At 47.9% G+C, this 14,454-nt stretch overlaps 1 protein-coding gene across 1 annotated transcript in view; it reads right to left on the reverse strand.

Moving 5' to 3' along the window:
- Positions 1-14,454, reverse strand: part of Gpld1 (glycosylphosphatidylinositol specific phospholipase D1) — a 46,805-nt gene that overhangs the window by 11,848 nt on the left and 20,503 nt on the right. Inside the window, exons 10-18 of the mRNA XM_050142397.1 lie at positions 14,276-14,303; positions 14,054-14,193; positions 12,020-12,085; positions 9,913-10,033; positions 8,413-8,552; positions 5,976-6,162; positions 2,842-2,952; positions 2,325-2,399; positions 2,078-2,234 (exon numbers count right to left, since the gene is read on the reverse strand). Of these exons, the coding sequence (XP_049998354.1) occupies positions 2,078-2,234; positions 2,325-2,399; positions 2,842-2,952; positions 5,976-6,162; positions 8,413-8,552; positions 9,913-10,033; positions 12,020-12,085; positions 14,054-14,193; positions 14,276-14,303 (1,025 nt within the window). The remainder of the gene's footprint in view (positions 1-2,077; positions 2,235-2,324; positions 2,400-2,841; positions 2,953-5,975; positions 6,163-8,412; positions 8,553-9,912; positions 10,034-12,019; positions 12,086-14,053; positions 14,194-14,275; positions 14,304-14,454) is intronic.

Here is a 14,454-nt window from a genome sequence, read left to right on the forward strand (position 1 = left end):
TCAGACAAGAAGCGTGTTGCTGGAGCTCATTCCCAAAGGGTAAAGACACTGTTTAGAAAGGCCTTCCTCGGGGCAGTTGGAACGACTGGGATGACTTTGGCCTCGGCCTTCATAGCATTTCAATGTCACTCTTTGAAGCTGTCAGAATAACCTCTTTCACCAGGGCCATAATGATCAGAGTGGCCTGTGCTGCCACTCTGGGCCATGATGTCATCTGGACCCAAACTGTGGCCAAGGGCCCTGTCTGGGTTTGTGGCCCTAAGGCAGCCATCTGTGTTGATGTCCGTGACTCCTGTTACCCTTGAAGGCCATGTGGATGTCCGGGGTTAAGGTACCATCTGAGGCCATATTGGTATTTGAGGGTCATGCAGTAGCCAGGGCCACACAGACCTTAGTGGTCTGCACTGCCTCACGGGGCTATGGTGACATCCGGGCCCAAGCTGCAGCCAAGGATGGTGTCTGGGTCTGTGGTCCTACCACAGCTGGGGGCTCTGTTGATGTCTGTGGCCACAAGAGTGGCCAAGGTCCACACTTGGTAGAAATGTCCCACCCCTCACCACAGGCATGAGAGAGCTGGCCCTGATGATATGGGCATAGAAAAGCTGCCTCCACCCTTCACCTGAGGGGGCCAGTCCCAGCAGCCAGGACTGACCAAATCGGCTATCACCCAGACCCACAGGCTTTGAGTTGGCACACCCCAACATCTACCCCATCCGTGACGTGGGAGTGTGTGAAGGAACTGGCCCTGCTGGCCCAGGCATGGGATCTTCATGACTTGGGGCAAGAGCAGGATATCTGAGAGGAGCCTTGGTGAGGGTTCAGTATTAAGGGTTCACCAGAAGCCAGAGGTGATGTGGGAGTGTCATATATCAATCTGTTGATTTCATTGGCTGAGCAATAAAGAAACTGCTTGGCTTAGCTTAGAGCATAGATGGGAGGAGGAAACAGAATAGAATTCTGGGCGGAAGAGGAAGTGAGGTCAGACTCTGCTCTGCTCCCAGAGAGACTCAACAGCTCTGCTATGGAGCAGAGACACCAAGCTTGCCATGCTACACTCTCCCAGGATGGACGAAGGCTAGAATCTTCCCGGTAAGCGCACCTTGGGGTGCTTACACGCATTATTAGGAATGGGCTAGTCCAGGTGCGAGAATTAGCCTGTAAGGGCTAGAGTTCATGGGCCAAGCAGTTCTTTAAATGAATACAGTTTGTGTGTTGTTATTTCGGGCATGAGCTAGCCAAGCAGCTGGGGTGTTGGGGACGCAGCCCCGCCGCTTCATATTTCAACACAGAGGCCTTGGACCAGGCCAACAACACATTACGCAATGAACATTTGCAAGTAAAGCCGAGTGGACAGAAAGGGATTCTTCTCGAAAGAGAACAGCGCAGCTCCCAAGGCCACTAAGATGAGCGAAGAGGTGCTGGGCAGGCAGGAAAGACGAGGCGTGAAGAGGGTTTTCTGTTTGTTTGCTTGGTTTATTTTATTTTTAATTAACTTTTTAAAATTTTTCTTTTGGGGGAACGCTACAAAGTGAGAGGCAGATATGGAGAGAATGGGAACTGAGCAGGATTGGGGCAATGCATGATGTGAAAGTCCCAAAGAATCAACTTAAAAAATTATGTTAAAAAAAAGAAAAGAATAACCTCTTGTCTCCTTTGGGCCTTTGCGTACACTCAGGGAGAATTATTTTTAAGCATTTGTTTACGGTGTGTGTGTGTGTGTGTGTGTGTGTGTGTGTGTGTGTGTGTGTGTGTGTGTTGGAGTACCCACATGCCATGCCATGTATGTGGAGGTCAAAGAGCACCTTTTTGGGAGTTAGCTCTCTCCTTCCACCCTATGGATTCTGGAGATCAAACTCAGGCTGTCAGGCTTAGCAGCAAGCCCCTCACCTGCTGAGCCATCTGCCTGTCTTCACTGGCGATTCTTTCGCCATTTCTGGCCAGTACCTGTCAGCCTGAGAGCCTGTCTCCTAGCAAGTGACATCATAGCACGTTCAGGAAAAGGACACAGACCCACATGTAAGAGATATCACAGTCACAGCCAAGCTGTGATCTCTGCCCCTGCCCCACCAGCTTCTACCTCTGTTACTCCATCTGGGGTGCGAGTAGAAGGCAGCCACAATCCCTCTCTGCTTCCCTCCACCCGGTGCGAAAGGTGAGCTGATCACCAGGTCGGGCTGGCCATCTCCATTCACATCTGCCGCCAGGAGGGTCCAGCCCAGGTTGCAGTAGGTGTCCTTCGGAGAGAAACGGGAAAGCACAATCCGTCAGCCCCAGAGGCCATGGGGCAGCAGCTGAGTGAGGCCCTGACACAGGCAGAGACGTACCTTGCAGGAGATGGTAATGTTGGGGGCAGAAGACAGCCTCCCCTGCCGGGACCCATAGTAGACATACACTGCACCCTGGACAAGCACAAACAGCAACAAGACATAATGCTTTCGTGGTGTAGAGAACCCTAAACAGACAGCAAAACACAGTCTGGACATTGGAGTTTATTATTGTTGTTTGTTTAACACGAATATATCTCCCATACTTGCCTGGAACTCACTATGCAGACCAGGCTGGCATTGAACTCAAGGCTATCCTCCTGCTTCAGCCTCCTGGCAGGGATTACAGTCACATATCACCATGCCTAGCTATGCTTCTTTTCCATGATACTTAAGAGAACCCCACAGCAGGGGTGGGGGAAGAGGCCATTTTATCCCTGCCTCCGAGTCTGTAGTCACTGCTGTGTGGGACAAAGGCTTTTCCTCAGAACACACTTCTCTCAGTTTTTGTCTCCTCCCTGCCATACACAGTGCTTTCTGACCCCCTTCCCCACCTCTGCCTTCTTCCCAGCCTTACATTGTAGGTGAGCTGCGCGGAGCCCACAGAGGGGGCCCCCACAGCCAAGTCAGGCAGCCCATCCTTGTTGAAGTCCAGCACGGCCAAAGCTGAGCCAAAGCGACCTGAAGGCTGAAGAAACACAAGTAACTTCTCTGGGCTAAGTGTGGTCTTCAGACTCCCAGTGTGGAGAGCCTGGGCCCCAACCTATCACCCACAGGCTGAGGCCCAAATCCTCACTGCGCGGTAGCACGTTTTGGACACCTCTGGGTAGCTCCGTCTTAGGTGGAACTTGGGCAAGTCTGTCTGTCTTGAGAAAAAGCTGAAGTACAAGAAAGCAGACAGTCCTGAGGAGCTCTGGATGTGTAGAAATGGTCTGTGTACACTTCAACCTACACTACAGTATGTGTGTGTATGTTTGTGTGTGTTTGTGTGCGCGTGCGTACGTGTGGTGCTAGGTGTTGAACTGAATGTCTCACACATGCAAGGCAAGTACTTTACCACTGAACTATATCTCCAGCCCTTTTTGTACTTTTTTTTTTTTCATTTTTGAGATAGGGTCTCACTAAATTGCCCAAGTTAGCCTTGAACTCACTTTGTAACTTAGGCAGGCCTTGTACGTATGCCCCTTCCTTCTGTCTCAGACTCTTGAGCAGCTAGGCTGGCAGGCCTACATCACCAGGCCCCGCTGAAAGTTACTAAGAAATAACCACCGAGGAACAGCAGCTGATTTCTGTCCAACACTCACGATGTAGTGGCAGAGCCACACTGCCTGGCATGGTAGCTGCCAGCCTAAGATGGCTATACATTTCGATTTAAAGCAATTATAACAGAACCAGTCTCCAGCTTCAATGACCCCATTTCACATACACAAACACGCATTGCTGATGGTTTTTATATTGTAGAGCACAGCTGTCGTCCTCCCCACTGTGGCGGAAAAGTCTACCAAACTTAGTGCTGTTGTTACCAACCTCACATCCCTTTCATGAGAGGAAAACTGGCTCCATTCCAACACAATTTGTTCCCAACATAGATTTTCCTCTATGGATATTTTTCCTGCTCCTGTCTAAAATCAGCCTAAGCCTAACTCATCAGCTGCTTCCCTATGCCTTCCGCAGCTTATACCACAGGGAATTGTCTGGTGATGGGGATGGCAATGTTGCCACATCACACATGGCCCAGTGCCCCATATATTATCCACTGACTAATTCCTGTGGTGTGCACAATGGTATCTGTGGCATCTGGCCTTATGAAATGATCCAGGATCATGACAAAGGACAGGGAACTAGTCCAGGACCAAATGTGTGCTAGGGGTAGGTGGGGACCAGTGATGAGCTGAGCCTTGCCCTCTGCAGATGGCCTGTGTCATCCCAACAGCTGTGCTGTTAAAGCCCTGTTGAGATTCAGCCACTCATTCACAGCAAAGCACAGGGAAGCTGTGAGACAGCGGCCCTAAAACACCACGGTAGCCAAGGACAAAGGGAGGCTCCTGATGACACAGGGCTGGGCTCAGGCTTCCAAAGTCTAGTCTATGCCTTCTGCAGACCGTCTTCCAAACTGCCAAAGGTCACAGGGGAGGAGAGTATTATGGAGCCACCTCCCCCCATCCCATGTGGGCTTAGAGAATGTACCATGCAGGAAGCCACTGCCCGGAATTGTGACCTTTACCCACCAGCCTAACAGCAGTGACCATGCAGTGGTAAAGCAGACAGGCGTGACTTGATTTATTTTGGAAATACTTCACGTGGAATCAGAAGGCTCCAGAAAATGGAACGGCCTTTACAGTGTGACCTAATTCACGGGGTAGGCAACTCAGTTCCACATGGCAGGTCATGACTGCTTTCCTCGGAGCCTACACTAGTGCACAAATCCCTAGCGCTTTTGATTCCTCTGTCTTTACAGACAGGTGGGATGGCATCTTTTCTCCCCACAGCATTAACAACTAGCAATGGAGAAGTGATTGCACAATCACACAGTCACCATCGATCCCCAAAGTTAGGTTCCTAATCCCCGGCACTTGACACTCAGAGATTCAGGGTCAGGCCGGGGCCACCAAAGCCTCTTCTGTGAGCAGCAGCGAGGCTCTGGTGTTCCTCCATGCTACTGAAATGGCTAATGCCTTCTGTGTCTGCAAAGCCCTCCAGGGCCCTGAGTGTTCCCAAGAGGAATGAACACTCTGATTTGGTGACAAACATACACAGTGACTGTGGGTTTCCCCTGGTGATAAAAAACTGACCAGAGCAAAGCAATGGTATCTACGCAAAGCCTGGAGTTCAGAGATGTGCCCATGGCCGGTTTTGACTTTGATCCACACTCCACAATTATAGAAGACAATGGTTACATAGGAGAAATAGTGGAGAGCGTAAGGTGATTCTGTCTTCCACCACTGCGCTGCATCATCAAGAAACTGCAGCTCTTCACGCTACCCACCTCCGTACCAGGAGGCATAGGCACTGAGGCGTTCGAGATCTGCCTGGGCTACATAGTGAATTCCAAGGAGGTCTGGGATCCAGTGTGAGAGCCCATCTCTTAAAATAGAAAAGAAATCAAATTCCCCATGTCTGCTTGAGCTATTGTAAATAGCACACGTATTTGGGGAGCACTGTATTTCCTGCTCAGAGCTTGGTAACAGATTGAGATAAATGAAGCGAAGGTGATGGTAACAGTGAGAGGCGCTGCATCCGTGTAGGCGGCCCCAGAATTGTTCTCCTCATCTAGGTGACTCATCTGGAATGTGCTGTGTAAGACTGGGTGGGCAGTGACTCAGCTGTAGGGTGCTACCTAGAGCCCCTCCAATGAGGGGCTGGGGTATGACTCAGTAATAGAATACCTGCCTAGACTCCCCCAAAGAAGGGCTAGGAGCATAGCTCAGTGGTAGAATGCCATCCCAGAATCCTCCAACTCAAGCAACATGGCTCCATGGTAGAGTGCTTGCTTGGTACACTCTGAGGAGCTAGGGAGAAGGCTCAGCAAGAGCGCTTGTCTAGCGCCTGAGTGAGGGGCTGGAGTAGGGCTCTGTGGTAGAGCAGTTGCCTGACATGTGTGAAGCCCTGGCTTTAACCCCCAGTACCAAGAAAACAAAGACAATGAAAACATACCAAATTTCCAGCAATGGCTTACTCACCCCAAGAGAGGAAAGACGTGACAGTTCTCACCTGGAAGCCCTGCAGGATCCCGTGGGCCTCCTTGTCTAGGTCTAGGTCAACGGGGGGCAGGCCCAGATCGTTGCCATAGACGATGTACACCCTCCCAACCTGGAAGCGGCCAGGGTGGCTGTAGCCTGGCGCACCCACCATGAGGTCACTGTGCCCATCCTGGTTGAGGTCGGCTGAGGCCATGACCCTTAGGGAAGAAGAGAACCAAGGGCTCAGGTAACACTGCCTGCTCTCCTCTCCAGAACTCAGCAATCCAGCTTTCCCAGACGACCCCACGTTCTGTGTGACTGCTGGGGACATTCATTTGGGGGCTATATCATTTATGGGATTCAGAGTTGCTCTCCATGGGAGAATCAAAACAAAAATGGACAACTAGAGGCATCTGGACCTTTCTGGACCACAGAAGTAGAGTAGGGGAAGAGCAGCCTCATAAAGGTGTGTGTCCTCAGCAGCCACTGAGAGCCTGGGTTGGTCTGTTTGGTCCGTTGTTACTTAATCAAACACATGGCTTATTTCTATCCTGCCGACACAGTCCAGCTTTTGTGGCATTCAGTTGGGTAGCCAACATATTTAATATGTGAACTGAACTGATATTCCTAAAGGGTTGAAAACGTCACACCTGTGTTGAAGATTCTGCAAGGTTTATTGGAAGCCCCTGATGGGGGAGAGCTGCAGTGTTGCAAACGCAGAGCCAGATTGTCTTGGATCATCTTTGACATCTCAGTGGCCATTAACTGCCCACCTGTGTCTGACCTCACATCCTGTTTGGATTCTTGGAGGGTCATTACACTACAGGGGAAAGTCCGCCATGATAAATGCCCAAGAACACTGGGGCCCTGAAGATATTCTACAAAACAGCACTTCACTGTTGCAATTACTTAACAAAATAAGAGTCTCATGCTAAAATACACTTGGCCAACTATAAAGAGCTATTGAAACATATAGTTGACACATTAAATTAGTGCTTTTTTGATGATTAATTAGAAAGTGAGGTTCTCCATTGTTTCTTTGTTTGGGGATGATTTTTTTTCTTTTGTTTGTTTTGAGATAGGGTCTTTCCATGTAGCCCTTGGTGTCTAGGAACTCACTGTGCAGATCAGGTTGGCCTCAAACTCAGAGATATGTCTGTCTCTGCCTTTCTGAGCGGCTGGATTAAAGAAAAAAAAATGGGTTCTAACATAACGAGGGTTCTGTGCTGGAGCCCTGCCGAAGGAGAGACGTTCTTGAGAGTCACCATATGCCTCTCTCTTCAGCTATCCAAGTCACCCCTTTGCACTTGTAGTATTGTTGTGTCTAACAGGCCCTCAGGAAAGGAGTCTGGCTTCCAAAGAAACGACATGAAAGGCTTCCAACTCTACACCTATGTAAAGAATGGGACTCGGCTGCCAGCCCGGAAATGAATCAGGGACCTTATACTTCACTGCACCAAACAAACAAATAATTCTTTTCTCTTTCAAAAATGATGGTGCATACAAACCCATTTTCTGGGACTGGAAAGATGTCTAAGAGAATTTGCACCAGGCACCCACATGGTGACTCATAACTGTTCGTAACGATAGTTGTAGGGCATATGATACCCTCTTCTGGCCCTCGGGGGCACCAAACATATACATGGTACATATTAAATAAACATCTTAAAAACATTTTCCAAAGTCCTTGTGCTGGTTGTTTTTCTGTCAAGTTGACACAAGTCGGGGGCTTCCGGAAAGAGACTTCATCTGAGAAAATGCTTCCATCAGACTGGCCTACAGACAAGTCTATGGGGCATTTTCTTGGTTAATGGTAGATGTGGGAGTCCAGACTACTTTGGGCAGGGCCACTCCTGGGCAGGTGCTGCTGGGGTGTATAAGAAAGCAGGCTGAGCAAGCCATGAGGAAAAGGCCAGTAAGTGACTTCCTCCGTGACTTCTGATTCAGTTCCTACCTCCAGGTCCCTACCCTGTTAGAGTCCCTGCTTTAGTTTCCTTGATGATGGACTGTGATCTGAACACGTAAGCCAGGCAAACCCTTTCCTCCCCGGGTTGCTTTTGGCCAAGGTGTTTTATCACAGGAGCAGAAAGCAAGCCAAGACAGACATTTTCCTTAGTCTGAACTTGCACAAAATCTCTCTACCAAAATGGAGGCAGCTTGCAGCCCAGATCCGCTTTCCCAGGAGAGGAGCAGGGAACATGTCTCTGAGTTAAACTGACTCAACTTCCAGCCTTTATCCCCAACCTGCTGTCACTGTGAGATAGCCACAGCTCAGTACGGAGGAAATTAGATTTCTTTCTGTCCCCAGTTCATTCAAACTTTAAACGAATCCATTTTTTTCTGTTTCCTAATTTCTTCTGAAATATAGGGAAAGTAAGGCTTCGCCGGTTAACACAAATGGAGCCACCCAAAAGTGGATGAAGGACTGGGTGGAATAAACACCCCCGATCTAATGAACTCATCCTTACCAGCCAAGCCTGGCGTAGGGGACAGACAGAAAGTAGGTGGCAGAGGGGCTGGAGACATGCTTTAGCGGAGTCTGAGAGCTGCCATCAAACATGGTCCTCAGGTTCCTTTCCAGAGCCTGGTACATGAAGGTGACGGATTCCTGAAATGGGAGGTCATTTTAGATGTGTGAAGATCACGGCATTGTCAACAGGAACCACGGGAAGGGCTGACAAATAAAACTTCTATTCATTTCTCAATGTCCTAGCTTAGGCAGGCAACAGGACAGCAGAGTCACACCAAGATGGGATGATGATAGGGTATAGCCTGAGAGGATGGGGGAGAGAGTCAGCTGGGATTTCCTCAAAGCCAGCCGTCTGCATTGATTTGAAGATTCAAATGCAACGAAACATTTTTTCCTCTTTGGACATCACCTCACTGTACGGCTTTGCTGGCCTAGAACTCACTGCACAGACCAGAGAGCTGCCTGGTTCAGCTTCCCAAGTGATGGGACTAAAGGTGTGCAGGGGAAAAAAATAGAATTTTTACAGGCCAAATTTTTAGAAAAGACAAGCCTGTCTAATCTAGAACCAGAATTATGACCGTAAATAGATGGTTCGTTTTTCTCAAATAAATGAGCATCGGGATTCTAAAAATTCCTAACTGCTAAGCTATAGGTTCTCAACCTGTGGGTCACAACTCCATCAGCAAACCTCTATTTCCAAAAGTATTTGCATTACGATTCATAACAGTAGCAAACTTGCAGTTAGGAAATAGCAACTAAATGTGGTTGGGGAAAAGGGTCACCACACTGGAGGAACTGTATTAAAGGGTCGCAGCACTAGGAAGGTTGAGAACCACTGCTCTGGGCCACACCCACAGTGAGATGCTCACTATTTGTTTTGACTTTCAAGGTGTCTAGGGAACAAGAGAGGTCCTTCACAGGGCTGAAGGTCTGTGCCAGAGGACTTGGGGACAATCGACCACCAAGCTTGAAATTCTAAGCTGTCCTTTCTCGTGTATTTAGTTGCGCATATGTCTGGGACAGCATCTTATTCTATAGCCTAGGCTGGTCCCAAGTCACAGCAATCCTCCTGCCTCAGGAGGATCGCCAGTGTGGGGCACCATATAGAGCTACCAAATTGTCTTGAAGTTCTGACTGCAAAGACACAAACTGGGGTAGTCCTTAACAAGATGAAGAAACACTTGACCCATCCTAGTTAAAGGAAAACAATTCTAAATTCGCCAAAGGGTGACATAAGACCAAATAAGACTTCCGAGGCTCCAGCAGAAGACAGCAAAGCAGATCCAGCCGAGAAAATGGAAGCCAGACAGCCAGCCCAGGCTGAGGAGAAGTACGTATGTAAGAACCCGCAGGCAAGCAACATGTCTTCTGTCTTCCCTGCTATCATCCTGCCAGGAGGCTGTACACAATCTGATGCCCAGCTCTGGCACCACAGTCGTGCAGAAGACACTGCATCATCTGTTGTAAGGTATCAACCCTCAGGACAGGACGTTCTCACCGGAGCCCAGGAGCCTGCGCTGTAGAACACGCCTCTTTCTGTGTAGTTCAAGTTTTTCCTGATATCTTTTCTTATGGACACGGTCAGATTCCTGTGAAAATCATTTTTCTGCACTTTTGAGCTGTTGAGAAGAGAGATGGATAAAACAATCAAACCCAAGAAGACTACCAGGCCCTTGAGTTACTGAGCTGAAGGCACACACGTTAATACTGGCCGATGAAGATACACACACATTCATACTGCCTGAGATATTGGAACATCTAGAAGTTGAAAGCACAGCAAACATAACTTTTAAAAATTACTTTTTAAAAATATCACATATCTTAGCCAGCCCAAACCACAGATGCCTAGGAAGAGCCGCCCTTTACTGCATAAAATCTTGTGGTGAGTGTATTTCTAAGGCTGAGAAGCCAGCCCTTACGAAACCTGGTGTTTCTGAGGCCGTGGTTACAGCAGAATGTGTGTTTTGCATGTGCACAGGACCTGGGTTCAAACCCCAGCACAAGAAAGAAGAAAAAGAAATGTAGGATTTTCTGTGGTCTCGGAGCTCCCAGTAGGAGTAAAAGTACTTCTAGAATACCAGCCTACAAATGTGCTGCAGGACTTCACCAAAGAGCTCAAGACAGCTCTTTACCTACTGAGGCCGGGAGCACGTAGGCAGACTGCCTCATCCAGAAAGACAAGCGCTAGAATCAGTTATGTAATCAAAATACATTTCCCAGTGCAGAGATCTTGAACTGGGTACAGTGGCACTTGGGGGCTAGAGATAGGAAAATCAGGAGTTCAAAGCCAGCCTGAGCTATATAATGAGTTAAAGGCCAGCCTGAACTACAGGAGATGCAGTCTTTAAACAAAACAAAACAACAAACAAACACACGTCGCAGCCAGCCTAAACCACAGGTGTCTAGAAGAGCCACCCAGGCTTCAGAATGCTTAAGAGCAAGGGAACAATAGACAAGAGCCCAAGGGAAGACACAGACGGCAAGCTTAGCCACCTAAAGATGCAAAAAAAAATCAACAACCAGAAAAAATCAACAACCAGACTTACTTTTTTGTTTTTTGTTGTTGTTGTTGTTGTTTGTTTGTTTGTTTCTTTATAGCTTTGGAGCCTGTCCTGGATCTCACTCTGTGTAGACCAAGCTGACTTTGAACTCACAGAGCTCCACCTGCCTCTGCCCCCTAAGTGTTTGGATTAAAGGCATGCACCACTGCCACCACCAGGCCCAGACTAACTTTAAATGAAGTAAACAACAAAGGCTGACTGGAACCCCTCCCTCATCTTTTAAGTCTCTCCATGCACTAAAATCTCCTTAGGATCTTTCACGGTAAAATCCTCACTTTAATATCTAGAATATTTAAAGTTTCTGTTCTTAAATATCTCATTGGTCCTTCAAGGGAACTCTACTGAGCCCTGGTTGGGCCACCATACTACATTCCCAGAGCTCCTGGCCCTTCTCTCTCCAAGGCTCAGCAATATTTACAATGACATGTCCAGTGCCAAGCTGGCTGTCGGGTCACATGCTGAGTTCCTGGTACAATGACTGCCTCCAAGTACTTTTACTATTTATGTTATTGCTTTATTTGATTAACAGATGGTATTCCTTTCTGTAGATAGCATCATGAATTGGAGGCTGGCTCCTCCTGGCTCCAGCAGGAAACACCAGCTCTAACAATGTAAACCAGACATCTGGCTTATTCCTCAGAAATTTCCACAGAGCCCTTCTTCCCACCTTGTGAACGAAATGCTTTTTCAGGATGGAGTTTGAGGAATGTCCTTGAGTCACAATAATGGTGATATTTATTAAGAGTACTGATGACCATTTATTTAGTGAACAACTGGCTGTATGCATCTGCCTTGCACCCCCTATCATCGGTAGCCCGTGCCACTATTCCAGGACTCGCGATGTGGTTTGCTGATTTTTGCTTTGTTTTGTTTTCTGGTTTGTTTGTTTGTTTGTTTGTTTCTGTCAGAAGGACGAGTTGTAGTTTTAAAAAATACCAATGTATTTAAAAGTCACCCAATTGTAAAAGGCTCAGCTAGAATCAGAACCTTGTCTGTCTGTCTGAAGGCCTCTTGCTCCACCCTCTCCGGAGCAGCCCCACTTACCCGAGGGTGTGGTTCCTCCGGCCGTCACATGAGATGAACAGAGGATTCTCAGGCAGGTGGCAGTCACTGGGAAACAGAGGGAGGAGTCAGGCATCTGTCTCTCCCTCCTCTCTAAGCATCATTTTGAATCAGTGATGCACTTTAAATCAGTCTTGTCTCTAGAAGTCCAGTGCAGTATCCACGGTGCCACAGAGACACCTTTAAACCACTCTCAAAGCTCAAAGAATTCACTGCCCGGCCATTTGGATAGACAGCCCAAGTCTTTCTTGCCAAGCCTCCCTATGCCCTCCTGGCACAACGGCTAGGGAAAATGTGTGTACACATGCAAAGAGTTTTATTCAGCAGCAAGAATGGAATTAAACCATCTCTAGGGAAATGGAGTTGAAGATGATCATACCAACCAAAATAAGCCATACCCAAAACATCAAGTTTTCTCTCACACGTAGGACCGAGATAACACACACACCATACACTATTAGGAGGAGCACAGTTCTTGTCTCTGTTCTAATTTACCAACGCATGAAACTTCCAAAGTGATTGCAGAGAGAGAGAAAGAGAGAATATACTTACCTTTTAAAATACATTCATTTTATTTGAAATCCACAGTAGGCTTCCTGAAGCTATGTACAGAACTAGTTCAAAATCCTGAAAATGGGACTGGGCTTGAGGACTGTCGCATATGGCGGGGCACGGGTGGGGGGAATGGAGGTTACTCACTCTACTGTGACCAGACAATCTGAGTTCTGCCAATATAAACTTAACTTCTACCTAAGCGCAATCATGATACTGGAGCCAGCACTTATTAGGTGCTTGATGCATATTAAACCCTCTGCACGAGGGCTCTCATTGACTGCTCAGGCTCTCATAAAGATGGAATGGTGAGTGTCCCCATTTAAGAGGAAATGAAGGCTTAGGGAGGTTTAGCAACTGGTGGCACAAAACTCAGTGGTGAGAAGGAGGTGTCTCCAATTCCAAACCCCACCCTTTCTACGTCTAGGCTTGCATGCACCTAAAAACTCTTAGCCAGGCTGGGAAGTTCAGTCAGCCAGTCCTTGCAAGCATGAGGACCTGTATTTGATTCCCAGTACCCATGGCCTGGCATGGTGGCCTGCAGTCAGGCCAACCTCTGGAGCTCAGTGGCTAGCCTGTCCAGCTGCTTAGTCTTACCAGCAAGTTCCAGACCAATGACAGACCCTGTCTCAAAAAACAAAGTAGAGAGCACTTGAAGAATGGCAGTCTGCTGCATGTTCACACACACACACACACACACACACACACACACACACACACACCAAATTCCACTGCAAGGGCTTAGAGATCTGACTTGAGATTGTGCTAATTATTAAAATAAGATTTTGGAGCTGGGGAGATCACTTAGAAAGTAGAGCACTTGCTAGGTAAGTGTGAGGGTGAGAGTTGCATTCTTTCATGTTGCATTTGTTTAACTCTGTGAAGCTGTGTTTCTTTGCCTGTCTAAAACACCTGATTGGTCTAATAAAGAGCTGAAAGGCCAGTAGTTAGGCAGGAGAGAGGATAGGTGGGACTGTCAGGCAGAGAGAATAAATAGGAGGAGGAATCTGGGAAGAGAAGATGGAGAACAAAAGGAGGAGAGGAAGACTCCAGGGGCCAGACACCCAGCCACACAGCCAGTGGCAGAGTAAGAAGGAAAGAAGGGTATATAGAAAGGTAAAAGCCCAAAGGCAAAAAAATAGATGGGATAATTTAAGAAAATATGGCTAGAAATAAGCCAAGTTAAGATAAGGCTAAGCATTCATAAGAAATAATAAATCTCCATGTGTGATTATTTGGGATCTGGGTGGTGCCCCCCCCCCCAAAGAGCCAAAAAGAAAAACAAAAAACAACAGCTAAACAGATGCCCGCACCCCAATCAGGCTTTAGAGAGGGCAGCGTTTCCATTATTTTTCTCTGTGAACTGGTTCAGAAAAACACTTCTGAGCTGTTTTCTTTTGAGTTTGGCCTCATCCGCTGAAAATGCTGAGCATTACGTGGGGAACGTGGCAAGGCAAAACTCACCTGGTCCCGTTCTCCAGCATAAAGCTGGTCAGACGGTAGATGTTCGTGGACCAGAATGCCATGTCATCCAGTCCTCCGAGGAAGTACTCTTGGAACTGTTCCACCAGAAAGGGGGACTTGGTAGAGTATGTGGAATAGAACTGCAGGGGGAGGCAAGAGGGGTAAGGCACGGCACTGTCTGCACAGTCCTTTAGCCAAGACTCAGAAAAAGCAGGTCATTACCTTGGAAACAGCTAACATCTCCCCATGCCTGCAACACAAACAAGAGCCTTCATGAGCTGCGCTTTCTAGAGGAAAGTGAGGCAGATAATGAAGAGACCGTTCCAGCCACGTACTCCCAGTGCTCCCCTGGAACCGAAGTGTGACCAGGGATGCTCGGGAAAGCCCCCATAAAGTCAGCT

Source organism: Alexandromys fortis, unplaced genomic scaffold (genome assembly GCF_014885135.2).
Source record: "Alexandromys fortis isolate MF-2015 unplaced genomic scaffold, M_Fortis_MF-2015_v1.1 scaffold_5, whole genome shotgun sequence".
NCBI lineage: Eukaryota > Metazoa > Chordata > Mammalia > Rodentia > Cricetidae > Alexandromys > Alexandromys fortis.